At 43.3% G+C, this 26,420-nt stretch overlaps 1 protein-coding gene across 1 annotated transcript in view; it reads right to left on the bottom strand.

The window, feature by feature from the left end:
• The window catches only part of tbx4 (T-box transcription factor 4), a 116,445-nt gene that overhangs the window by 9,106 nt on the left and 80,919 nt on the right, over positions 1-26,420 (bottom strand). Inside the window, exons 5-7 of the mRNA XM_078225906.1 lie at positions 25,500-25,652; positions 7,548-7,636; positions 3,028-3,263 (exon numbers count right to left, since the gene is read on the bottom strand). Coding sequence (XP_078082032.1) covers positions 3,028-3,263; positions 7,548-7,636; positions 25,500-25,652 — 478 coding nt within the window. The remainder of the gene's footprint in view (positions 1-3,027; positions 3,264-7,547; positions 7,637-25,499; positions 25,653-26,420) is intronic.

The raw sequence follows: 26,420 nt of genomic DNA, 5'->3' as shown, positions 1-26,420 counted from the left end.
TTTTCTCTCTAGTGTTAGTGACTGTTTTAATTTCCTTCCTTTTGTCCCTGGATTTTTTTAATATTTGAAAAGATATTTTGTATCTGTCTCCACAGTAGAAGACGCAACAAACATTCCAAATGGGCGGCACAGTGCCACAGTGGTTAGCCCTGCTGCCTCACAGTGCCAGGCACCTGACTTCAGTTCCCAGCTTGGGTCACTGTTTGTGCAGAGTCTGCACCTTCTCCCAGTGTCTGCGTGGGTTTCCTCCGGGTGATTGGGTTTCCTCCCACAGTCCTAAGATGTGCAGGTTGTGCTGATTGGCCATGGCGAATTGCCCCTTAGTGTCCCCGGGGTGCGTAGGTTAGAGGGATTAGCGGGTTAAATATGTGCAATGATGGGGATAGGGCCTGGTGGGATTATTGTCAGTGCGGACTCAATGGGCCAAATGGCCTCCTTCTGCACTGTAGGGTTTCTATGATGTGTTGGTTAGGTGCATTGGCCGTGCTAAATTCTCCCTCAGTGTACCCGAACAGGTGCCGGAGTGTGGCAACTGGTGGATTTTCACACTAACTTCATTGCAGTGTTAATATAAGTCTACTAGTGACACTAATAAATAAACTTTAACCTTAAAGTGTCTGCTATTGCGACAGGTTTGACGAGCTTCGAAATCCTATTGGAAACTTTGGAGTAGACCAGGACTTAGTGATTGCTCGGCTGTGTCCTTCTGTCAGCTGGTTGGTTCCTTGGCAAAAAGGTAGTTTGCCTCTCTGACCTGCCCTGTCTGCTGACAATTGTGTAGCGCCAGGAATGTGAAGAAAAGAAGGAAAGTAGTAATATCAAAATGCGGGAAACAAAAGTAACTTTTTTTTAAAGAAACCACTCATTTGTCAGTAAAAATGCTGCTTTCCAAACTGATGGTTACATTGGCTTACGTTTATCCATTTTTTCTAGAAAAACTGGAAGTTTTAGTAATTTATTGCCATGCGTTATCTTATGAGTAGAAACAGCGAGTCCAGGGAGAAATCAGAGGATCGTATCAGCTCTGTTATAAAAATACCATTACTGTATAGCTACAAAGACCAAACTTCTTAGCATCGATCAACACAAGAAATGCTTATCAGTCTGAGCTGTTGATTGCTGACAGCCTGCTTCCAGACCCTGCTTCTTGCACTTACCCAGGCACCCGCAGTACTTAGATGGAAGTGTCATATTCCCTGACAGGATCAAGCGGCCCTTCTCATTTTCCTTATCGCTCCCTTTCCTCCCATCCTCACCGCAGTCAAATTACATTTCCCATTAATGTCAGGAGAACTTCACGTAGACAGACACACCAGTGCAAGAAAATATTAACTTCTTAGATGCAGACGCATTATGTATGTATTTACACAATGAGACCAGATTTATACCAGATTTATGGTTTAATAAATTATTTTCATCGGGAGATGTGCTGATCTGCGCTTCTTGCATGTCCAGCAACGTGCAGCATTGGGAAAAAATACTTGCCAGTAAATCAAGCACCTATGGTTTCACCATCTGCTACGGAAAAAGAGTTTGTGCTTTCTGGAATGCTTGATGTGAGCGCTGCTTATCGCTCCAGGTGCTGGAGTCGCCTCTCATTGGAAATACTCTTAAAAGTTTTACCGTCGCTATGGTGTGTATGCTCTACTGCAGACTGTGCGATGTAGAGTTTAGAGAATGTTTGTGAGATAGCAGAAAGGACATGATTTGTGACCATCCATAAAACTTCTATATGTAAAGTTTTGGGTAGTTTTATGAGCTAGCAGCCGGGCCCTTACTTGGCAGGACCGCAGGGCTGACACGAGAGTGGAGGTCATCGTCCCCACATCACGGTCCTGCCGATTTTTCAGTCATAAAAGTAATGACTAGAAATTTGATAGGTCTGTGAATCACGCATTTTCGTAGAATCCCTACAGTGCAGAAGGAGGCCATTCGGCCCCTCGAGTCTGCACCGACCACAATCCCACCCAGGCCACATCCCCACAACCCCACATATTTACCCTGCTAATCTCTGAAACTAGGGTCAATTCGAGAATGGCCAATTAACCTATCCAGCACATCTTTTGGGTTGTAAAGTTTTTCTGTGAAGTTCCACCCCAAAACCTGTCAGATATAAAATTACTTAGTCCAAAAATGCATAATAATACCGGTTTTATCAAGTCCTATATCTCCAGGCTATAGTTTATTTGCGTCATTCTATCTTAATAGAATCATAGAATCGTACAGTGCAGAAGAAGGCCATTCGGCCCGTCAGGTCTGCATACTATGTCTGGTGCACCCACTCAATTATGGGAGTAAAAATCGAAACAAAGGTTCGATAGAACATTATTTGCCATACTGAAGGATCGACAGCAAACAAATGGCAGAAAAGTTAAAACATAAACAGATCTCGACATTCTGCGGGCATAGGTTTGTGCTCCATATCCTCTATAATAACACTGGAACCAAGAAGATACAAAGAGCTCACTTTTGACTGTGGAATCATCCTTGTTATTTGATGCAGCAGCTACTCACTGGCAGTAAATTTCATGTCTTGGAGTAACAGAGCAGTTTGTTTTGCTGTTTGTGGTCAAACAAGATGGGATGTTAGCAGAAATGAAATAAAAGCAGATGAGTGATTTGGGGCGGCACTGTGGCACGGTGGTTAGCACTGCTGCCTCACAGCGCTAGGGACCCAGGTTCAATTCAGGGTCTCTGTGTGTGTGTGGAGTTTGCATTTTCTCCCCTTGCCCCCTTAGTGTCAGGGGGATTAGCAGGGTAAAATGTATGGGGTTACGTGAATAGGGCCTGGGTGGGATTGTGGTCAGTACAGACTCGATGGGCCGAATGGCCTCCTGTGCTTGTAGAGATTCTATGAGTGTGTGCGCCAGTATCCAATGTGTATTTCAAAATGTCATGAATAGAGGGAATGTTTTTTGATGGAACTCTTTAAAAGCATTAATTATTATGTCATTGCCGTCATCATTGTTTAAGCCTCATACATCAAACATTACTCAGTACACACTTAAAAACTTTGTCACCAGTTACCTCTTGGTTTAAAACAGTGATAGATCAGCCCCGAATCTCTCTGTGCCGCGAAGGGGCTGAGTGCCAGATCCTGAGTGCCCGATGCAGTTAACTGAATGGGTCCGCTGTTGTCGTACGGGTAATGCTGATGACCCTGTGTCCCGTGAGGCGTGTTGGCTTCCATTTTCGGTGTCAACTGACCATGGTTCGAAATGAGCCTTTGCCTAACAATGCTTTTTGAAATCACTGGATATTCTCTGCAAAGAAAACGGAAGAAGTCTGTATTTGTACCAGTTGATTTCCTGCAACGTTACACATGGAATAGGCCAGAGTGCCCAGAGGTAAGGTTTTAAATAAACTGTTTCAGTGCCGTACATACTTAGGACTTCTGAGATACACAACTGAAGTACTGAAGTGTTACCTCTGATGGAGGAATGTAATCACAATGTAACAAGTTTACAGAGAGGGTTTTCATTATAACTGTGGACATAGAAATTTCAATCAGAAATGTTGACATAAATGTGACAAAAACATGAGGAGAGGAAGATTATTGGATAAAAGGTCAGACTGGAAGATATCCAGCTGCGTTCCCCAGGAGTCAGTACTAAGCCTGCTGCTTTTCTTGCATGGTGGCACAGTGGTTAGCACTGCTGCCTCATAATGCCAAGGACCCTGGTTCGATTCTTGGCTTGGGTCGCCATCTGTGCAGAGTCTGCACATTCTCCCCGTGTCTGCATGGGTTTCCTCCGGGTGCTCCGGTTTCCTCCCACAGTCCAAAGACGTGCTGGTTAGATGCATTGACCCAAACAGGCACTGGAGTGTGGCGACGAGGGGAATGTCACAGTAACTTCATTGCAGTGTTAATGTAAGCCTTACTTGTGACTGATAAATAAACTTTGGATGGCCTCTATTTCAAAATTTGCAGATACCAAACCTGGCGTTTGTGAGCTGTGAGGAGGATAGTGATCGATTTCAGTATTGCATAGACAGGTTGGCAGATATGTGGCAGGTGAAATTTCATGAAGAGACAAATGAAGTGACACATTTTAGTAGGAAAAATGAGGAAAGGAAACAAATGAAAGGCTTCAATTCAATAGTGGGTGCAGGAAGGTGACAAGGGTAGGTTGAAAAAATGGTTAACGAGACACATGAGATCCTAGGCTTTATGAATAGATACATAGAGTACAAAAACTAGGAACTAATGGCAAATCTTTTCACCTCAAATGGAGGATTGTGTTCAATTTTTGGGTGCTTCACATTAGAAAGGATATGAAGTTTGTGCAGTGAAACTTTACCAGAATTGTCCCAGAAATTAGGGATTTCAGTTTCAGGACAGATTGAAGAAGTTGGAGTTGTTCTCCTTAGAGAAGGGCAAGAGGACATTTGACAGAGGTGTTCAAAATCATGAAGGGTTTAGACACTGCTCTTGCAGAGAGCCTGCGTGGACTTGACAAGCTGATTTTTAAAAAGGTTTATTTATTAGTCACAAGTAAGGCTTACATTAACACTGCAATGAAGTTACAAGTCGCCACAGTCCGGAGCCTATTCGGGTCAATGCACCTAACCAGCACGTCTTTCAGATTGTGGGAGGAAACTGGAGCACCCGGAGGAAATCCACGCAGACACAGGGAGAACGTGCAGACTCCACACAGACAGTGACCCAAGCTGGGAATCAAACCCGGGTCCCTGGCGCTGTGAAGCAGCAGTGCTAACCACTGTGCTACCGTGCTACCCTCATTTCCGTTCTATGATTTGAAGTCTACATGAAATGTAGATATACAAATCTGGACTGAGACTAAAGGCATGTTAGACTTTAAGGCAAGGCTAGATAATGTTATGGCAAGGATAGATACATTTTCGAACCGTTAAGGGTTATGGTGAGTGGGTGGGTAAGTGGAGCTGAGTCCACGAAAAGATCAGCCATGATCTTATTGAATGGCGGAGGAGGCTCGAGAGCCAGATGGCCTACTCCTGCTCCTAGTTCTTATGTTCTTATGTAAAGTTTATTCTTCACAGAGGCACCTTGACACATATGAATTCTGGCCTCACATTTAGGAGGGATTATCCCTTTCATCCTTCTCCATTCCACCTTCATTTTTCATATAAACATTTTCTTTCTGATCTTTATTTTAAGGAATCATTAGAATGCCCCTTAAAATTGCCCGGCACAGGGAGTTTTTAGTGATATTCACATAGAAATGCATTAAAGGTACAACAAGGAAAACAGGTCAGCTGATCAAACCGTTTGAGTTGGTGTTCAACCTCCACAATATGGTCCAAATCACCTTGCCCCATTCTGTTCTTTTGAACCTTTCTCCTTTATTCTCCCACCCCTCATCCTCTTTTTCTCCATCTAACTGTCAATCAAATCTTGCGTGTTGACAGTTCCTGCCTCGACCGTTCAGCTTGAAAGCAAATTCTACAGGCTCTGTTTAGCTTCTTATATTCTTAATTCTGTATCACTGGTCTCTTACTTCCAGCTTCCTAAAGACTTCTTGAAGTCTTCCTGAAGACTTCCAGCTACTGAAAACAGATATTCAAGTTTGCCGATGGCACCACCATAGTGGGTCAGATCTCAAACAATGATGAGACGGAATACAGGAAAGAGATAGAGAATCTGGTGAAATGGTGCGATGACAATAATCTCTCCTTCAATGTCAGTAAAATGAAGGAGATAGTCATCGACTTCAGGAAGCACAGTGGAGGACATGCCCCTGTCTGCATCAATGAAGTGGAAATGAAGTGGAAATGATCAAGAGCTTTAGGTTTCTAGGTATCCAGATCATCAACAACCTGTCCTGCTCCCTCCACACCCACGCTTTAGTTAAGAAAGCCAACCAATGCCTCTACTTTCTCAGAAAACTAAGGGAATTTGGCATGCCTGCTATGACTCTCACCAACATTTACAGATGCACCTGGTTGTATCACAGTTTGGTATGGCTCCTGCTCTGTCCAAGACCGCAAGAAACTACAAAGGGTCCTGAACGAAGCAAAGTCCATCACGCAAACTAGTCTCCCATCCATTGACTCCGTCTACACTTCCTGCAACCTCGGAAAAGCAACCAGCATAATCAAGGACCCCAGACATACTCTCTTACGCCTTCTTCCGTCGGGAAAAAGAGACAAAAGAGACACGTACCAACTGACTCAAGAACAGCTTTTTTCCCTGCTGCCGTCAGGCTTTTGAATGGACTTCCTTATATTAAGTTGATCTTTCACTACACCCCAGCTATGGCTGTAACACTATATTCTGCACCCTCTCCTTTCCTTCTCTATAACTGGTATGCTTTATCTGTATAGCACGCAAGAAACAATACTTTTCGCTGTATACTAATACATGTGACAATAATAAATCAAATAAAGGGTCATGAGTTTTACAACAGAAAACAGTTTACCATCCTTTCATAATTTTTTAACCCTTCTATCATTTTGCCCTATAACATGCAAATATTCTAAAGAAAATGGTTCAAGTGTTTTTTTATTAACTATGGTATGTGGGCATCACTGGTTAGGCTAGCATTTATTCCCATCTCTAATTGCCCCTGAAAAGGTGGTGGTGAGTTGTCTTCTTGAACTGCTGCAGTCCCTGAGGTGTAGATACACCCGTAGTGCTGTTTGGGAGGGAGTTCCAGATTTTAGATCCATTGGAAGTATTCAAATAAATCTGTATTCTACCCTCTATCAAGTCTCAATACCCTTCCTATAATGCAGACTCCAATACTGCAGTGCTCTAATTGAAATCTTCTAAAGCTTTGATATAGGTGTATCAATATCGCAGGATGATTATATTCTGGAAGAATCAATTGTGAAGTATTATTCTGAAGAGTCACATTGGAATTTGAAACGTGAACTCTGTTTCTCTCTCCACACAGGCTGCCAGATTTGCTGAGTATCCCAGCAGTGAAGTCTAGAATTCTATCACTGTTACAACCGATAAATGGGCAAGATTAGATTTGGCATCTGGAAGAAGGAAAAGGGATGAAATAAGAAGAGTTGAAGAAACCGGATTTTCAGGTCCTGTGAACCCTGGAACCTCAAATGTGTCTGATCTTTAACAACACCAAGTTGCTCTTCAAATGAATGGACACACATTTCTGACAGAAATATATTGAATTCTGTCACTTTTTGGCCGATTCGCAGATTTGATCAATTGCACCCTTTGAAAATTCCTTTGTTTCCCATTCAATTTTCTAACTGAAAATAAGCACTGAACGCCTAAAAATAGTATTTCTGGTTGTAAAAATCTAGACTCTCACCCTCTCTCTCTCTCTCTGGCATCTACTCGGTTCCAGAAGAGTAGCAGAAAGTTTAACGTTTATTTATTTGTCACAAGTAGGCTTACATTAACACTGCAATGAAGTGACTGTGAAAATCCCCCAGACCAGGAAAGCAACATTTTTCCAGAAAATAACATGATGTGATGAAGGAGAGAAACTTGATGAAAACGACTTTCAGAAAAATAATGAAACTAAAACACAGAGACTTCCAACAACAGCAATGTAAATGAAATGTGGTACCTGCAGGTTTGTTGCATAACGTACCTCTGCAAACGAGATACGCGCAGGTCACTGTCATCTCCCCCTCTGAATCCCTTGGCAAATGGGTTGTTTTCAATCTTTAGCTGGGTGATCTGTGAAGATAAGGTACAATATTGATATTAATTTGCTCTCCAACAGCTTGTTTCAGCGACGGTCTACCCATACAACACGCATCGAGCTTCTTGGAATGCAACGTCTCAACGCAGTACTGCCATTTGATTGTCATGAAGTATGACTCGGCGTCTTTTTTCAATCACGGGCTGCTCTGTCAGTGTTTATTCCTTATTTACGGTTTAATTAGGATGGTGTCTGGGAATGGTTACGAAGAGTAGACAATTGTGCGCCACTTTTGTTCAGCACTGCATTTGAAGAATTGTGCATCAGAGAACAGGTAAGTCGCAACAGATAAACCTGGTTTCTTCAGGCGCTGAGTACCATTAGAATTAATCCCTGCATCTGATCTACGGCTGGGGGGTGGACCAGACGCAGCTCTTATCCTCATTCCTAAAGTGACTCTTTCATGCTCCCAGTAAACAGATTGCTTTGCTTTTGGAAAACAAATATATCTTCGGACCAGAGATTTAAAACATGTCAACTTGGAGACAGAGAGTTATGGAGCGGTCCAGTTCACCGCCATCTGGACAATTCTAAACTCCTGTGCCCAGTATCCAGTGTAATCGAGTTAGAATTTTAACATCACAGAATCGGCCCATCGAGTCTGCACCGACGCATGAAATGCCCTGACCTGCCCACCTAATCCCACTTGCCAGCACTTGGCCCAAAGCCTTGAACAGAGACTATTGGCCAAGAGAACATCTTGATGATGACCCTGTTCTTTTTTTTAATTCTTTGGTGGGACGTGGGTGTTGCTGGCTAAAAAAATGCTGTCATAGGCAGTGACACCCACATCCCATGAAAGAAAATAAAAGGATCATCATCAAGATGTCAAAATTCTAATTCGATTACACCCACAGTCTGTAACTGGGCACAAGAGCTTAGAACCAGCGGTGAATGAGGGGGTGATTGTCCAGATGATGGTGAGCTGGAGCGTTCCAGAACTTCCTGCCTCCAGAGCTAAGTTGCATGCTCGGTTCAATATCATATTTGAAATTCCAATTCACATTCATTTATTACAGCTTTTTTTTAAAAATCGAAGTATAGAAGATAAAAAGCCATATAATACTTTGAAATATTTGTTCAAATATCAGCAACAACAGACAAAGGCAGCACAGTGGTTAGCACTGCTGCCTCACAGCGCCAGGGACCTGAGTTCAATTCCGGCCTTGGGTCACTGTCTGCGTGGAGGCTGCAAGTTCTCCCCATGTCTGTGTGGGTTTCCTCCGGGTGCTCCGGTTTCCTCCCACACGTCAAAGATCTGCAGGTTAAGTTGACTGGCCATGTTAAATTGACCCTAGTGCCAGGGGATTAGCAGAGTAAATCTGTGGGGTTATGGGAATAGGGCCTGGATGGGATTGTGGCCGGTGCAGACTCAATGGGTTGAATGGTCTCCATCTGCACTGTAGGGATTCTATGATTCTATGAATTTTGGTCACTGCAGAGCTGAATTCCACGCCAACATTGCATCAAGCAGTGAAATGTAGAAACTAGGAGTAGGAGTTGGCCATTTGGCCCTTCAAGCCTGCACCACCATTCCTTATGATCACGGCTAATCATCCAACTCAATAGTCAGATCCGCCTTACCCCCACATCTTTTGATCTCCTTCACCCCAAGAGCTTTATCTAACTCCTTCTTGACAACCACAATGTTTTGGCCTCAACTGCTTTCTATGGTAGCGAATTTCACAGGTTCACCACTCTCTGGCAGAAGAAATGTCTCCTCATCTTAGTTCTAAAAGGTTTACCCCATATCCTTTACTGGTTGAATATTGTTCAGTGTTACACTACCAAACTCTCTGCTATAGGTATAATCACACATAGGTTTACAGATTAAAGAACAAAGAACAGTACAGAATAGGAACAGGCCCTTCGGCCCTCCAAGCCTGCACCAATCACGTTTACCTATCTAAACCAACCGCTTATATCCCTCTATTTCCCGTTTGTTCAAATGCCTATCAAGATAAGTCTTAAATGTGGCTAACGTAACTGCCTCAACCACTTCACTTGGCAATGAGTTCCAGGCCCCCACCACCCTCTGTGTAAAAACCTTCCCCTGCACACTTCCACTGAACCTTTCCCCCCTTATCTTAAACTTGTGCCCCCTTGTAATTGTCATTTCTGCCCTGGGAAAAAGCTTCCAACTGTTCACCTTATCCATACCCCTCATCATTTTATAAACTTCTATCAGGTCGCCCCTCAGCCTCTGTCTTTCCAGGGAGAACAATCCCAGTTTATTCAATCTCTCCTCATAGCTAATACCCTCCATACCAGGCAACATCCAGGTAAACAATTTCTGCACTCTCTCCAAAGCCTGCACATCCTTCTGGTAGTGTGGTGACTAAAGTGACTAATATTGTTATCTACAATGGATTTGTAATGTGATGTGCAGTCAATTGATATTAAAAGTACAGTGGCCCTTAATTTCTTTGCGCTTCTGTCATTAAAATATAACAATCTGTGTGGTAATCTGGGAATAGGCAGTTCAGCCCATCAGAATTCCGGGCCAATTTTGGGTCAAGTGCATCACCCAATGTAACTCCTCTATTATCAGCCCGGCAGCAAGGGAGGCTTATATATCCTTGGTGCCTGGTGTTAAAAAAGGGGATCCTAAAAGGAAAGATTTCCCATGAAGAGCTACTGCTGTATGGAAATTAGTTTATTTTTGAAGATTTTTGTACAGTCACAGAGCCCAGTTACACTGCAGGGGAACACCTTCAAAACTCATCCCCCATCCCCAGGTAGGCAGACTAGGAACAGAACAATGTGACAAGTCGCAGTCCTGCTTTTCATGTCGTGTCATCTGTAGCTCAGTCTGGACTCTGAATTGAAAATGTTCCGAGTTCCAGTCCCACTCCAGGGCATGAGTGTTAAAACCAAGGTCAGAGATGACCTCATTTGGATAAGATGTTAAACTGCCTCAGCATCTTACTTGGATTGATGTAAAAGATCTCCGGGTGCTCTTCTGAGGATCCTGGTATCCTGGCCTATCCCTCAATCAATATCGCAAAGACAGATTATCTGGTCATCATCACATTGCTGTTGTGGGACTTCTACAAACTGGCAGCCTCTCCGCAAGACAACAAAAGTTTGAATGTACAGAGAAGTTGTCCCCATCCTGCTTCTGTAATATAGTGAAACCTGGACTGTGTATCAGTGACTAAATAAGAACTTTGAAAAAATTCCATCAGCAATACATCCACCAGGTCTAATGGGAGAACAGTCAAACAGATGCTAGTATCCTTTGTGAATTTGCAAGGGGTTGGGCTACAATACAGCCGGGGTTCCAAGATACAACATAGATACCCAGAAGTCCAAGTAATAAACAATTGATTAATGAACCCATGTGAAGGCACATAGCCAAGTTCATAGTCATGAAAACAGAAAAGGTTCTAGTTACCGAGATAGTTCTCATCCAGTCCTTAGTCAAATTCCAAATTAGGTTTGTTGTCCACAAAGTGAATTTGTACACAGCTAGTAACCCACACAGGAGTCTGACACCTTCCTAGCTTTCACCCCAAGGCTTCCTCTTTTAGCAGGACTCAGCACTCTGCTGATACAGTCTGGTAAGACTGCACAGCTGATCCATGCTCGCACTGATCCCTCATCAGTCTGTCATGTGACAGACTTCCCGTGGCCATCTAGTTAGGCCTGGCTGGACTCATCGGCCATGTTGAATGAGGGGTGGGTATGATCTAGAAAATGGAGGGTCGAGTGTTGGAAATAGCATCCCTCCAGCACCCAGCCCCTTGTGACATCACACCTTCTTGCGACCAAACTCCAGCAAAATCAGTTTCGATGGACTGGACACTATACACATGACCAAAATCTGTCTGCCCACGAGGAACTGATCGCTCAACTCTCAAATGGCCAACATTCTGGGGATAACAAAGAAAGTACTTTGAAGATACTTTGAAGCTCTCCTTCAAGTGTGGAGGCATTGACCTTAATGACGAGGAAGAGCTAGCTACCATTGGTTCGGAATGACAACAACCCATCAAGCTGTATCACACTTTGAGTCTCAATGCCTTAAGGTCCAAAGATGTGCAAGTTAGGTGGCTTGGTCATGCTAAATTGCCCCTTATTGCCCAGGGATGTGTAAGTTAGGTGGATTAGACATGGCAAACACTTGGGGCTCTGGGGACAGGGCAGAGGGAGGATGCTCTTTGGAGAATCAGTGTAGACTTGATGGGCTGAATAACCTCTTTCTGCATTGTAGGGATTCTATGGTTCTAATAATGAGTAAAGGCGGTGTAAAAAGTCCTCAGAGGCAGAAGTCCCTTCACCAAAATCCTTTTATTTACAAGTCTGACAACAGCATACAGAATGCTTTCAGTTAGCAGTCTACACTAGGAGTCCCAGAGGAACTGACAGACCTGGTTAAGTACAAAGTAAGAGGCTCCCTGATTGACCCATCAATTTGGCCCTTAATCAGGAAGTTCATATTCTAACAGGCCCACATCAATTGCCTGATTAAATTCATTACAGAAGCAAAGAAAAGGAAGCAAATTCTACTGTCCGGATCCCACTACCTCATGGGATGTCCTGTCCCGTCTGTGGATCGAGAATCAGCCTGTTCAGTCTCATGAAGACGCATGGTAGAAACCTGTGACCCTGATTAGATGTCATCCTCGAATCAAGGGACAGCTGGGAGTTTGTTGTGTGCAAATTGGCTGCTGTGTTTCCAACATTACTACACTTCAATTGGCCATAAAGTACTTTGAGATTTCTGGTGTTGGTGAAAAGTGCTACGTGAATGCAGATCTTGTTTTTATGACAGTGGAACAGGACAAGTGGAAGTTTTACATATCTAGACATGCATGTAGACAAAAATCTTTCATAAGACTGACTGCTGATTGAAGAGTCTGTTAAATATTTCACAAATGCTAGTGTATGACTTTCAGTACATTAAGGGTTAAGATAATGAAAGGATAATAAAAGCTATTTCTAAGTCAGAAATGTTTTTCCAATAGCGCATGTTCAATTCCCAACGGCAGTGGTGCTTCCAGATTTAATCTCTGGAGAGAAATAAATAATTACATGTAAAATCTTGATGAAGAACATTCCCTGGTATTATTCAATGCTGGCTGGTCTCATTTTGCATTTGACACCAAGACTATCACAGTAGCACAATAATCACAGTGTTTAGTAAACTCTCAATTTATCTATGTCTATACCAATACGTTTGGCTATATTTCTCCTTTTAACAACAATCTTATTCAAAATTAAAATACACTCCATTGTGGTGTTAATTTAATTGAGAAATTATTTTCCTATTTCTGATCAGTTGGGGTGCTATTTTACGATGATAGAAAACACTCTCAATGGAACCAAAAGATGGTGTTAATGCTGGAGGGCATTATTTAATCTTAATTTTTTTTTGGCAGGAGAGGAACTAGTCATAAAGATGGTTGGAGTTTTATTTCTGTCATTACTGAGCCATAATTTCTAATCCAGCATATTTATTAAAAGTATAATTTGGATAGATTTGCTATGATTTATTGTAATACTACATGCCTTGAAGGGAATGCAACAAAGGTCAAACCATAGAACTATAGAATCCCTATAGTGCAGAAGCAGGCTATTCAGCCCATCGAGTTTGCACCACTCTGAAAGGTCATCTTGCTCAGGCCCTCCCTTCCGCCCTATCCTCATAACCCTGCACATTTACCATGGCTAATCCACTCAAACGACACATCTTTGGACGCTAATGGGCAAGTAGCATGGCCAATCCACCTTTGGACTGTGGGAGGAAACCCGAACACCCGGAGGAAACCCACACAGACAAGGGGAGAACGTGCAAATGCCACACAGGCTTAGTCACCCAAGGCTTGAATCAAACCTGGGTCCCAAGCGCTGTGAGGCAGTAGTGCTAACCATTGTGACACCGTGCTGCCATTTGTTCATCAAACTGATTCCTAGGATGAGGTGATTACCCTCTGAGCAAAGATTTAGTAGACTGGGCCTGTGTTCCCTCAGATTTAGAAAAATTAGGAGTGATTTCACTGAAACTGATGAAATTCTTAAGAAGCTCGATTGGATAGATTCTAGGCAAATGTTTCCCATGGGGAGTGCTCCGGTTTCCTCCCACCATCCAAGGATGTGCGGGGTTGGGTTGATTGGCCATGATAAATTGCCCCTTAATGTCAGGGGGATTCGGAGGGTAAATATGTATGGTTATGGGGATAGGACAGGGCCTGAGTGTGATTATTGTCGGTGCAGGCTCGATGGGCCAAATTGCCTCCTTCTGCACTGTAGATTCTATGATTCTATGAGTGTAGAACTAGGGGTCTGAATAAGGGGTTGGCTTTTTAGGACCGAGATGAGAAATTTCTTCACTCAAAGGGTAATGGAACTTTGGAATTCTCTACTCCACAGGGCTGTAAAGTGCTCAGCCATTCATTATATTTAAGATAGAGATTGATAGATTTTTTTGGTAATAAAGAAATTAAGGTTATAGTGGAGAGGTAAAAATAAAAACAGAAAATGTTGGAAATACTCAGCAGGTCAGGCAGCACCTGTGCAGAGAGAAACAGAGTTAACGTTTCAAGTCAATGACCTTTCATCAGAAACTACAACCTGCATTTATACTGGACCATCACCGTGGCAAAATGACTCAAGGTGTTTTACAGGAGCGATATCAAATGGCATAGTGGTTGCGTGGCATGGTGGCACAGTGGTTAGCACTGCTGCCTCACAGCTTCAGGGACTTGAGTTCAATTCCCAGCTTGGGTCACTGTCAGTGTGGAGTTTGCACATTCTCTCCGTGTCTGCGTGGGTTTTCTCTGGGTGCTCCGGTTTCCTCCCACAGTCCAAAGATGTGCGGGTTAGGTCGATTGGCCGTGCTAAATTGACCCTAGTTTTGGGGGATTTGCAGGGTAAATATGTGGGGTTACAAGGACAGGGTGGGATTTTTGTTGGTGTAGGCTCAATAGGCCAAATGGCCTCCTTCTGTACTGTAGGAATCTATGATTCAATGAACTTTAATACTGAGCCCAAAAAAAGGTGATATTAGGGCAGATGACCAAAAGCGTGGTCAAAAATGGACGTTTTATGTTCCTCAACTGTTCCTCCAGGAACAGAGGGAGTTAGAAAGACAGGGAGATTTAGGGGAGGAATTCAAGTGCTTAGGGTCCCAACAGTTGAAGATATGGACACCAATGGTGGTGCAATTAAAATTAGTAATTTGCAAGTGGCTAGAATTGGAGGAATTGCGATGTCGCAGAAGTTGTAGAGCTCAAGAACATTTCTAAGAAAGGAAGGGATTTAAAAGCAAGGAGGAGAATTATAAAATGGAGGCATTGCTGAACCTGAATACCAAGGGAAATACAGGACTGGGTAAGGAAAAAAGGAAGGCTTGTGGCGGAAAACTGTGGATGCCTTCGAGGAGTATAGAAAATGCAGGGAATGGTACCTAAAAAAGAAAGCAGGAGAGTGAAGAAGGGGCATGAAAAAACACTGGCAGTCAAAATGAAGGAAAATCCCAAGGTGCTTTATAAGTATATTAAGGGCAGGAAGGTAACCAGGGAAAGAACAGGGCCAAAGTGGCAACCTGTGTGTGAAGCTGAAAGACATAGTTTAGGAAATAAATGACTATTTTTCATCTGTGTTCACAATGGAGAAGGACAATGTCGGTATAGAAAGCAGGGAGGAGGACTGTGATATAATTGAATAGATTAGCATTGAGATGGAGGATGTGTTAGCAGTTTTAGCAGGCTCAAAGGTGGATAAGTCCCCAGGCCCAGATGAGATGTATCCTAGAATGCTGTGTGAGGCAAGGGAGGAGATTGCAAGGGCTCTGACGTTATGTTTCAAATCCTCTCTGGCCATAGGTGAGATGCTCGAGGACAGCTAACGTGGTACCATTATTCAAGAAGGGAAGTAGGGAAAAGCTAGGTAATTACGGGCCATTGAGTCTAACATCAGTGGTAGGAAAATTATTGGAAAATATTTTGAAGGACAAGAATTAATCTCCACTTGGAGAGGCAAGGATTAATCAAGGGTGGCTTTGTCAAGGGGCAATCGTGTCTAACAAGTTTGATTAATTTTTCCAGGATGTGACTAGGTATGTAGATGAGGGCAATGCCGTTGATGTCGTCTACATGGACTTCAGTAAGGCTTTTGACAAGGTTCTGCATGGGAGACTGATCAAAAAGGTAAGGGCCCATGGGATCCAGGGCAATTTGGCAAATTGGATCCAAAATTGGCTTAGTGACAGCAGGCAGAGGTTGTTTGACTGGAAGCTTGTGTCCAGTGGTGTGCCGCAGGGAGCGATGTTGGGTCCCTTGCTGCTTGTAGCATACATTAATGATCTAAACAGGAATGTGGGAGGTCTGATCAGTAAGTCTGCAGATGGCACAAAAATTGGTGGTGTGTAAAAAGTGAGAAGGAAAGCCTAAGATTGCAGGGCAGTATAGATGGGCTGGTGAGATGGGCAGAACAAGGGAAATGGAATTTAACCCTGAAAAGTGTGAGCTGATGCGCTTTCGGAGGACTAACAAGGCAAGGGAATACTCGATGAATAGTAGGATTGGAGGAATCCTGGGGTGCATGTCCAAAGATCCCTGAAGGCAGTAGGACAGGTAGATAAGGTGGTTAAAAAGACATGTGGAATACTTGCCTTTATTAACCAAGGTATAAAATATTTTCAGCTTTCTGCAGGCATGCCTTCAGCTGCATGGGCCCTATGAGGAATTCCCTCTCTAAATCCTTCCACCTCTCTCCTTAAAAAGTACCTCTTTGACCAAATTTTTGATCATGTCCTAATGTTTCCTTAAGTATGTCGGTGTCAAACTTGGCCTCAGGGAGGTTATGATGCAGTTGTAAAAAAAGCTTCTTAGGCCACAACTAGAGTACTGTGTGCAGTTCTGGTTGCTATAAGAGGGATATGATTGCGCTAGAAAGGGTGCAGAGGAGATTCACCAGGATGTTGCCTGGGCTGGAGCGTTTCAGCAATAAGAGAGGCTGGTTAGGCTGGGGTTGTTCTCCTTAGAGCAGAGAAGGCTGAGGGAGACCTGATTGAGGTATACAAAATTATGAAGGACATAGATAGGGTGGCTAGGACTAAACATTTTCCCTTAGTAGAGGAGTCAATAACCAAGGGGCATGGATTTATGGTAATGGGCAGGAGATTTAGAGGGGATTTGACGAAAAATGTTTTTACCCAGAGGGTGGTTGGAATCTGGAACTCACTGCCTTGAAAGGGTAATAGATGCAGGAACCCTCACAACATTTAAGAAACATGGAGATGAGCACTTTAAACACCATAGCATACAAAGCTATGGACCAAGTACTGGAAAATGGGATTAGAATAGATGGGTGTTTGATGGCCGATGCAGACATGATGGGCCGAAGAGCCTCTTTCTGTGCTGTAAAACTCTATGATGCTGGGTACCTCTCTGTTAGCAGGGATGCGCTGTAAATTGCCTTTCAGTTGGAGCCAAAGAGAGCAGTGAATATAAGAAAAAGAGCAGGAAATGTTGAAAATACACAATATGACCGTCAGTGTCTCCAAATTAATAAAGATGGATTAATTTTTCAGGTATGAATTCCTCATCATACTTTCTTGAAACATTAACCTTTTTAATATTTTCAGATGTTTATCAGAATGCTTCACATTTCCAGCATTTTTGTTGTTTTATTTCTCTTCCTCAGTTGTCTTACCTTCACTTTTCATTACTGCTATCAGAAAGGAATCCCCCCGGGAACTGGTCAGAGCAGCACATTCATTTTCATTGCATTGGTGTTGTACATGAGGCATGATCATGTTCACTGATGTGAATCATGGACAATCCTCCAAGATACACTTCCAATTGTGTCCTTCCTGTGTATCCCCAATTTTCAGCACTCTGCAGGTACGCCTTCAGCTGCAGGGGCCCTATGAGGAATTCCCTCTCTAAATTCCTCCACCTCTCTACCTCTCTCCTTAAAAAGTACAGTAAGAAGTCTCCAGGTTAAAGTCCAACAGGTTTGTTCGGTATCACGAGCTTTCGGAACGCTGCTCCTTCATCAGGTGAGTGGAAAGGTGGGTTCACAAACACAGCTTATATAGACAAGGACTCAATTGTAAGATAATGGTTGGAATGCGAGTCTTTACAGGTACAGACAATGTAAGTGGAGAGAGGTTTAATCACAGGTTAAAGAAGTGTGAATTGTCTCAAGCCAGGACAGTTAGTAGAATTTTGCAAAATCCAACGCTGGCATCTCCACATCTTAAAAAGCACCTCTTTGACCAAATTTCTGATCATGTCCTAATGTTTCCTTAAGTAGCCCAGTGTCAAACTTTGCCTCATAGTGCTCTTGTGGAGCATTAATGTTTTTGACACAGTAAAGGTGCTATATAAATGCAAGTTGGTATTGACTGGAACTGTCATGTTGCACATCAGCAAATAATGCTGCTAGTTTAAAAACTGGCGACGGTAGACAATTAATCCAAATCCAACTCATAAAGAGTGACATTGTTTGGGAATATTTTAGTGAAATTCAATGATGCTCTGTAAAGGTGTTGCACAGTTGCTTTGGCTTTTTATGATAGACAGGTTCATTGCTATTCATCCCCTATCCTGCCCCCAACTATCCCATAGAGGAGTCAGAAGTTCAAAAGGAAAATGTTTTCTACCTGTGTAAGACAGGACAGTACTATTGCTGGCACCAGTCTAAGCTCCTCGTGTCAGGGGGCAACAGTCTGTACACTGTCGCCTGCTGATGCCTCTGTGAACTATTGTCCTCTGACCCCAATTAACAAACAATTAGGGTAACATTTTGTACCACACAATGACCCTTCAGCTAATCACTGTCAGCACTTTGTTTCCAGTGTATGATAAAAAGGACTAGACACATTTGATAATGGAACCAGCTGTTTGTTTTATGGATGTTGGATTGGATATTGAAATTGTCTGTGAGAGGGACAGTGGAGGTAGACACACCTGGGTGGTTTGGTTGTGTTTGAATGGAGCTTATTCACTGATCTCAGTGATGTATTATTATCACCCATATTCTACTGACATGGTGTCACTTCATGGTCCTTTGTTTTCCATGGTATAAGACAGGACAATACTATCGCTGGCACCAATCTGAGCTTTCCCATGTCGGTGGGGGCGGGGAGAACAGTTTTTAACTTTGTTACATTTAGTTACTTTCAATTGTGTCAGACCCAAGCTGGGTCTTGCATAATCAACAGCAAACACAAAATAAATTTACCAGATTCACTAGGGTGGCAGTTAGGAAGAGGGTGATGGGAATCTGGAACTCACTGCCTGAAAGGGTGGTGGAGACGGGAACATAGAACATAGAACATTACAGCGCAGTACAGGCCCTTCGGCCCTCGATGTTGCACCGACCTGTGAAACCAATCTAAAGCCCATCTAACCTACACTATTCCAATATCATCCATATGTTTATCCAATGACCATTTAAATGCCCTTAATGTTGACGAGTCCACTACTGCTGCAGGCAGGACATTCCATGCCTTTACCACTCTCTGAGTGAAGAACCTACTTCTGACATCTGTCCTATATCTATCACCCCTCAATTTAAAGCTATGTCGCCTCGTGCTAGCTATCACCATCCGAGGAAAAAGGCTCTCATGATCCACCCTATCTAATCCTCTGATCATCTTGTATGCCTCTATTAAGTCACCTCTTGACCTTCTTCTCTCTAACAAAAACAACCTCAAGTCCCTCAGCCTTTCCTCATAAGACCTTCCCACCAGACCAGGCAACATCCTGGTAAATCTCCTCTGAACCCTTTCCAATGCTTCCACATCCTTCCTATAATGCCCCTCACAACATTTAGGAAGCATTTAGATGGGCATTTGAAATGCTGTAGCATACAAGGCTACGGACCAAATGCTGGAAAATAGAATTGGAATGCTTGATGGCAGGTGCAGAAGATGGGCTGAAGGGCCTCTTTTTGTGCTGCAGAACTCTATGACTTGGTTAAGACTTAGTTCTTCCAGCCATCAACCATAATGAATCCATCAAGGTTCCTTTGGTGTCACTACTGATTGCATGAAACCCATCCACCTGGAGCCTATGGGGGGGGTCAGTTTAGCTCAGTTGGCTGGACAGCTGGTCAGTGATGCAGAGCAATGCCAACAGCACAGGTTCAATTCCTGAGATTATTCACGCAGGCCGCACATTCTTAACCTTGTCCCTCGCCCGAGATGTAGTGGTTACGGGTTAACTCACCACCAGTGGGCCTATGCTCATCTGGGACTATGGCGACTTTGCCTTTTTACCTATTGCACCGGCACAGCATTTAACTCAAATATAAGCAAAGGTATTAGAACTCAGACTAGCTGTCCCCATCAGCCTGTCCAAACGATATTGAAAAAAAGGAAAGGATTTCCATTTATATAACGCCTTTTAGAACCTCAGGATGTCCCAGGGGGTTTACAGTGAATTAAATACTTTTGAGGTGCTGACTGCTTTGCTGTAGAAAGGTGATCAATTTGGGCACAGTAATCATCCACAAACAGCAATGTGATAATGAGCAGATCATCTGTTTTAGTGATATTAGTTCAGGGTAAGTATTGTCCAGGGCACTGGGGAGAACACGCCTGCTCATCTTTAAACAGTATGACAGGATATTTGATAATTACCTGAGAGTGCAGAGCAGAATAAATTCTTATGATTTGATTATTGTTTAGTCTCTGCTGTAGTGAAGTCATCAGAAAAGAAACCTTTAAAGTTGTGAATTATTAGATATATTGGCTTTCAAACAGGAGTCTGTTGTGATTTGATTTATTGTTGTCACATGTATTAACATACAGTGAAAAGTATTGTTTCTTGCACGCTATATAGACAAAACATACCGTTCATAGAGAAGGAAATGAGACGGTGCAGAATGTAGTGTCACAGTCATAGCTAGGGTGTAGAGAAAGATCAACTTAATGCAAGGTAGGTCCATTCAACAGTCTGACAGCAGCAGGGAAGAAGCTGTTCTTGAGTCGGTTGGTACGTGACCTCAGACTTTTGTATCTTTTTCCTGACGGAAGAAGGTGGAAGAGAGAATGTCCGGGGTGCGTGGGGTCCTTAATTATGCTGGCTGCTTTGCCGAGGCAGTGGAAGTGTAGACAGAGTCAATGGATGGGAGACTGGTTTGCGTGATGGGCTACGTTCACGACCTTTTGTAGTTCCTTGCGGTCTTGGGCAGAGCAGGAGCCATACTATGGATGCTATTGTATGCTTTTTAATAATCTATAATTTTTTAATAATCTATTTTTATATCAATCCTATGTCGTGAAATGCAAGTTTCATATAACTGACCACAACCTCTACATCCACTTCTTCAATTGGCTAAGACAAGAAGCCAGGAAGTTCCAATATTTTACTGACTCCTTTACAGCCAGGTGCCATCAACACACAAGCACATATGGTTAATCGTGTGCAGTTTGCACAGTGCACAGTCAATCACTACCAGCCAGGTAAGCAACAGGAATTTTCACTTATAAAGTGCCTGTAACATAGAATCATAGAATCCTACAATGTTGGAGAAGGCCATTCGGCCCATCGAGTCTGCACTGACCACAATCCCAGCCAGGCCCTACCCCCATAACCCTATGCATTTACTCTAGCTAGTCCCCCTGACACTAAGGGACAATTTAGCATGGCCAATCCACCTACCCCGCACATCCTTGGACTGTGGGAGGAAACCAGAGCACCCGGAGGAAACCCACGCAGACACAGGGAGAACGTGTAAACTCCACACAGACAGTAACCCAAGCTGGGAATCAAACCTGGGTCTCTGATGCTGTGAGGCAGCAGTGCTAACCACTGAACTGCCTCAACATATTTAAATATCCCAAAAGCTTCACAGGTATCTAGTCAGACAGAGACTGATACCAAGCTAAGAAAGAGACATGATCGCTGATGAACAAAATGCTTGGTCAGACAGCTAGGTTTTAAGCAGCATCTTAAAGGAGGGGAGTGAAGTGAAGAGGCAAAAGTTGCAGCATTAATAATGCAGCCAGTTTAAACCAAAACAGATTAATAAACATAGGAGAGTCGCAAACTTAGGCTTACAGGAAAAAAAGCCAGAGAGGTCCCAGATCTGCTTTTATGAGATTGACTCTCTTAACCAAACAGCATAAGTTTCGGTGTATTTGGGGTGTTTAGAGTGCAGAGTGCAGACCAGTCTCCGGTCAGACTCATTCCTGTGCTATCATCCTCAGTTTCCCTTCACTATCGAAGATGGCCAATTCGTGCATCTGTTGTGAATTCCAACAAGGCTGTGGAGCCCAGCTGCAGGCCTGCATGACTTTCAACAATGTGGCCAAGAATGAATTGTCTGATTTTGTTGGGCCTGCCCAGTTTTTCAAGCTTGCCATTTGTCCTTCGCTGCCTTTATTCTTTGCTGTTTGACGGAAATGTTGCCACTACAGTCAACTCCCATCATTCATGACCCTCTCTATAGTAAATTTATTTACCTGCGTGAATGTGTATGTAATTCAAATCGCGGTTCGTGTCCCCAAAACTTTGCTCACCTGCGATTTAAACTCTCATGTTAATCTGTTAGACTGTTAAACTCTCGCTTTCCTATGTGTTTCCCACGTGGAAAGCACCTACTGTGCATTCACTGTCTCTGCAAATGCACAAGTTCACCATTCACGATTTCACCCTTCGCGGGATTTCACAGGAACGGAATCAACAGCAAACAACGGGAGTTGGCCGTACTTGAGATCACTCCCTAGGTAGTTCTTTCTTGTGCATTTTTCTCCCAGTCCATGGTGAACATGTCACATTTCCTGAGGTTTAGCTTCAAGTAGTCCTTGAACCTTAATCTCGGTCTACCTCGCTGAGTCTGATGATGTGCTTCGATTCCAGGCGTTTCTGCTTTTTGAAATACTTTAGTGTCAGGCACTTCATTCTCCCATTTGATGCGCATAATGTTCCAAATGCATTTCATATGGAACCTCTCCAACTATGTCTGGAGTAGGTAGTCCACTTCCCAGAGGTATATAGGAATGTAAGTATTATCACAGCTTTATACACAGCAAGTTTTGTTGTAAGTTTGATACCTCATTTCCTCCTCTTGCCCTGGCAATTCTATTTGCGACCTTGTTGTCGATGCAAACGTTTCAGTAGATTGTAGTTCTGATAAAGGTGAGGTTACCTACAGCAATGATGCCATTAATGGTCACAGTAGATGGGATATAGTCAGAAATGGGGGTGGGGGGGGGGGGGGGTATTGGTGGAGTATCTCGGTCTTCCTTAAGCTGATGGTTAGCCCACAGTCATCAGCCACATTTGAAAAATAGTCCATGATCCTTTGAAGGCCAAGCTCATAGCCTGACACAAGGGCACAGTCAATAAACAGCAATTCCCAAACTATCATCTCGGATATCGCAGTTGAAGATTTCTGCAGCTTCAGATTGAAGATATCGCCACCTGTTCTGAATTGGATGTACATTCCAACAACATTTCCATCAAATGCCCTAGAAAGCTTGGCAGCAAAGAATACATTGAAGGGCACAGAGGCCATGATACATCCTGCCTCACACCATTTGTTATGTCAAAAGGGTCAACATAAGGCTCGAGAGGGCTAGATTACAAGAGCAGGGACGTACTTCTGAGGCTGCATAAGGCTCTGGTCAGACCCTATTTGGAGTATTCTGAGCTATTTTGGGCCCCATATCTAAGAAAGGATGTATTGGCCTTGGAAAGGGTTCAGAGGAGGTTCACAAGAATGATCCCTGAAATGAAGAGCTTGTCGTATGAGGAACGGTTGAGGACTCTGAGTCTGTACTCGTTGGAGTTTAGAAGGATGAGGGGGGACCTTATTGAAACTTACAAGATACTGCGAGGCCTGGATAGAGTGGGCGTGGAGAGGATGTTTCCATTAGTAGGAAAAACTAGAACCAGAGGGCACAACCTTAGACTAAAGGGACGATCCTTTAAAACAGAGCTGAGGAGGAATTTCCTCGCCAGAGAATGGTGAATCTGTGGAACTCTTTGCCGCAGAAGGCTGTGGAGGCCGGGTCATTGAGTGTATTTAAGACAGAGATAGATAGGTTCTTGATTAATAAGAGGATCAGGGATTATGGGGTAAAGGCAGGAGCATGGGGATGAGAAAAATATCAGCCATGATTGAATGGCGGAGCAGACCCAATGGGCTGAGTGGCCTAATTCTGCTCCCATGTCTTATGGCATTCACTGCAGTCAGAGACTCTGGCCATCATTGCAACATGAAACTGCTGTATCAGATTTGACTTTGATTTGACCTATTATTGTCACATGTATTAGTATACAGTTAAAAGTATTGTTTCTTCTGCATTACACAGATGAAACATACTGTTCATAGAGAAGGAAAGGAGAGGATGCAGAATGAAGTGTTATAATCATAGCTAGGGTGTAGCAAAAGATCAATTTAATATAAGTTATGTCTTTTCAAAAGTCTGATGGCAGCAGGGAAGAAGCTATGTTTGAGTCGGTTGGTATATGATCTCTGACTTTTGTACCTTTTTCCTGACAGAAGAAGGTGGAAGAGAGAATGTCCGGGGTACATGGGGTCCTTGATTATACTGGCTGCTTTTCCAAGGGAAGTGTAGACAGAGTCAATGGATGGGAGGCTAGCTTGAGTGATGGACTGGACTTCATTCACGACGCTTTGTAGTTTCTTGCAGTCTTGGGCAGAGCAGGAGCCATACCAAGCTGTGATACAACCAGAAAGAATGCAGAATGGTGCATCTGTAAAAGTTGGTGAGAGTTGTAGTGGGCATGGCAAATTTCCTAAGTCTCCTGAGAAAGTCGAGGCATTGGTGGGCTTTCTTAACTATAGCGTCGTGCAAAGCAGCAATGTCAGTATTGTATCAGCATAGCCCCCTGCCAACCAGAGCAGCTCTGGTGGGGAGCTGTTGTCTTTATCAAGTAGAGTTCATACTTTCCAAGAAGTTAAGTAGAGTTCTTGTTTCTTCTTCTTTTTGTCTCGCCCACAACATACTATAATGTGTGAATGAATACTTACTCTCTCTTTCTCTCTCTCTCTCGGATAAGAAGCAAGACAAATGCTTGTGTGGGTGGATAATAAAGGAGTACATTTGAGGGAATCACTAAGGTGTGCACACAAGAAACACCTGCGGATGAGTCGATCACAGTGGGGATGAATTGGCATGGCCAACCTAACCTGCGCATCTTTGGACTGTGGGAGGAAACCAGAGCACCCGGAGAAAACCCACACAGACACGGGGAACAAACTCCACACAGACGGTCAGTCACCCGAGGCTAGAATTGAACCCAGGTCCCTGGTGCTGTGAGGCAGCAGTGCTAACCACTGTACCACCGTGCCAACCCAACTCTAAGTGTTTAAGGTCTAATCATCAATGTTCAATGCAGGTTTAGCATAACTTTCCTACTTTTCAATTCTACCCCTCTAGAAATGAAACCTAATGATTAGTTTGCTTTTTTTAATGACCTTGTTAACCTATGGCGCAGCTTTTAGTGATTGGTGTATTTATACTCAGAGAACCTCTTGTTCCTCTACCCCCACTAAACCTGCACCTTCCAAGTATTAAGTGACCTTCCCATTCTTCCAACCAAAACGTACTAACTCACATTTATTTGTGCTGAGCTTCACCTCCTCCTATTTATTCAGCTCTGATCTGATGTTGCTTGTTTCTCACTCCACCTCCTCAGCCTTGACTTTGTGGTTCAGATCACATTCTTGATCACTTCGGATTTTGATCCCAATCCAATCTCTCAATTACCGATAACAGAAGCCCAAACATTATTAGAAGCTGGACAATTCCCACAACGTTCTTCACTGAGGTTAGATGAAAGAGCCAGTGACAGGGCTCTATTGTTTCAAAAGGGGAACATTAAGAGGAGGCGAGAAGTATCTTACCTTGTGATTCTGATATGATGTGACTGAAATGAAGGTTGTCTCTGTGAATACATGGGTGGAAAAGGCTGTGTTTTTTGAACCAAACGCATTATTTTCATCTGCTTTTACGATGTGGAGTCTCGGTTGGTATTTGTGCATTGAATTCAAAATAATCTGTGGAGAGGGAGGCAAAAAGAGTAATTATTAGAATGATAAATTATCAAGATAAGTAGGAACATGTTCATGAATTATTGCTCAGATCGGTGCAGTGTGTGAAAGAACTCCTTTCACTCATTCTGTACCATGACAGCTCAGTAACGTGGAGAAGGAAGGCAGGAAACTGGATAAAAGCAAATTACTGCAGATGCTGGAATCTGAAACCAAAAGAGAAAATGCTGGAAAATCTCAGCGGGTCTGGCAGCATCTGTAAGGAGAGAAAAGAGCTGATGTTTCGAGTCCAGATGACCCTACCAAACCTGCTGAGATTTTCCAGCGTTTTCTCTTTTGGAGGCAGGAAACTGGGTCTCACTATTTTGATGGTGTGAAGGCAGGAGGAGGGGGGGTTAATTCAAGCAGCACTAATTTCTCCTTTTGCCACCTATCTGTGAACAGAAAGGTGTCTTTTATTTGTTTCCCCCTTTATCAGCAGTGGCGTATTTCTCAACTCCTCAGTTTTTGTGTGATCCAATTTTCTATTAATAATCCCAAAGCAAACTCAAGATAGGCTGAGCTCAGGGAGGGGGTTTGCAACATTGCCTCCATTACACTCAGACAGTAAAAGAGAGGGATAGAGAAAGGAAAGATTTACAGTGCAGAGATCACAGAGAAAAGAAATATAGTTTCATGTGGGTTCCAAAGCCCAGAATCAAAGTCCAGTGAGATTCCTTCTGGAGAGTTTAGCAAGCTGAAAACCAATGCTGGATAATTCATTTCCTGGTGCTG

The sequence above is a fragment of the Mustelus asterias genome, chromosome 12 (genome assembly GCF_964213995.1).
Source record: "Mustelus asterias chromosome 12, sMusAst1.hap1.1, whole genome shotgun sequence".
In the NCBI taxonomy this organism is placed as follows: Eukaryota; Metazoa; Chordata; class Chondrichthyes; order Carcharhiniformes; family Triakidae; genus Mustelus; species Mustelus asterias.
This window is presented reverse-complemented; position numbering and strand designations above follow the sequence as displayed.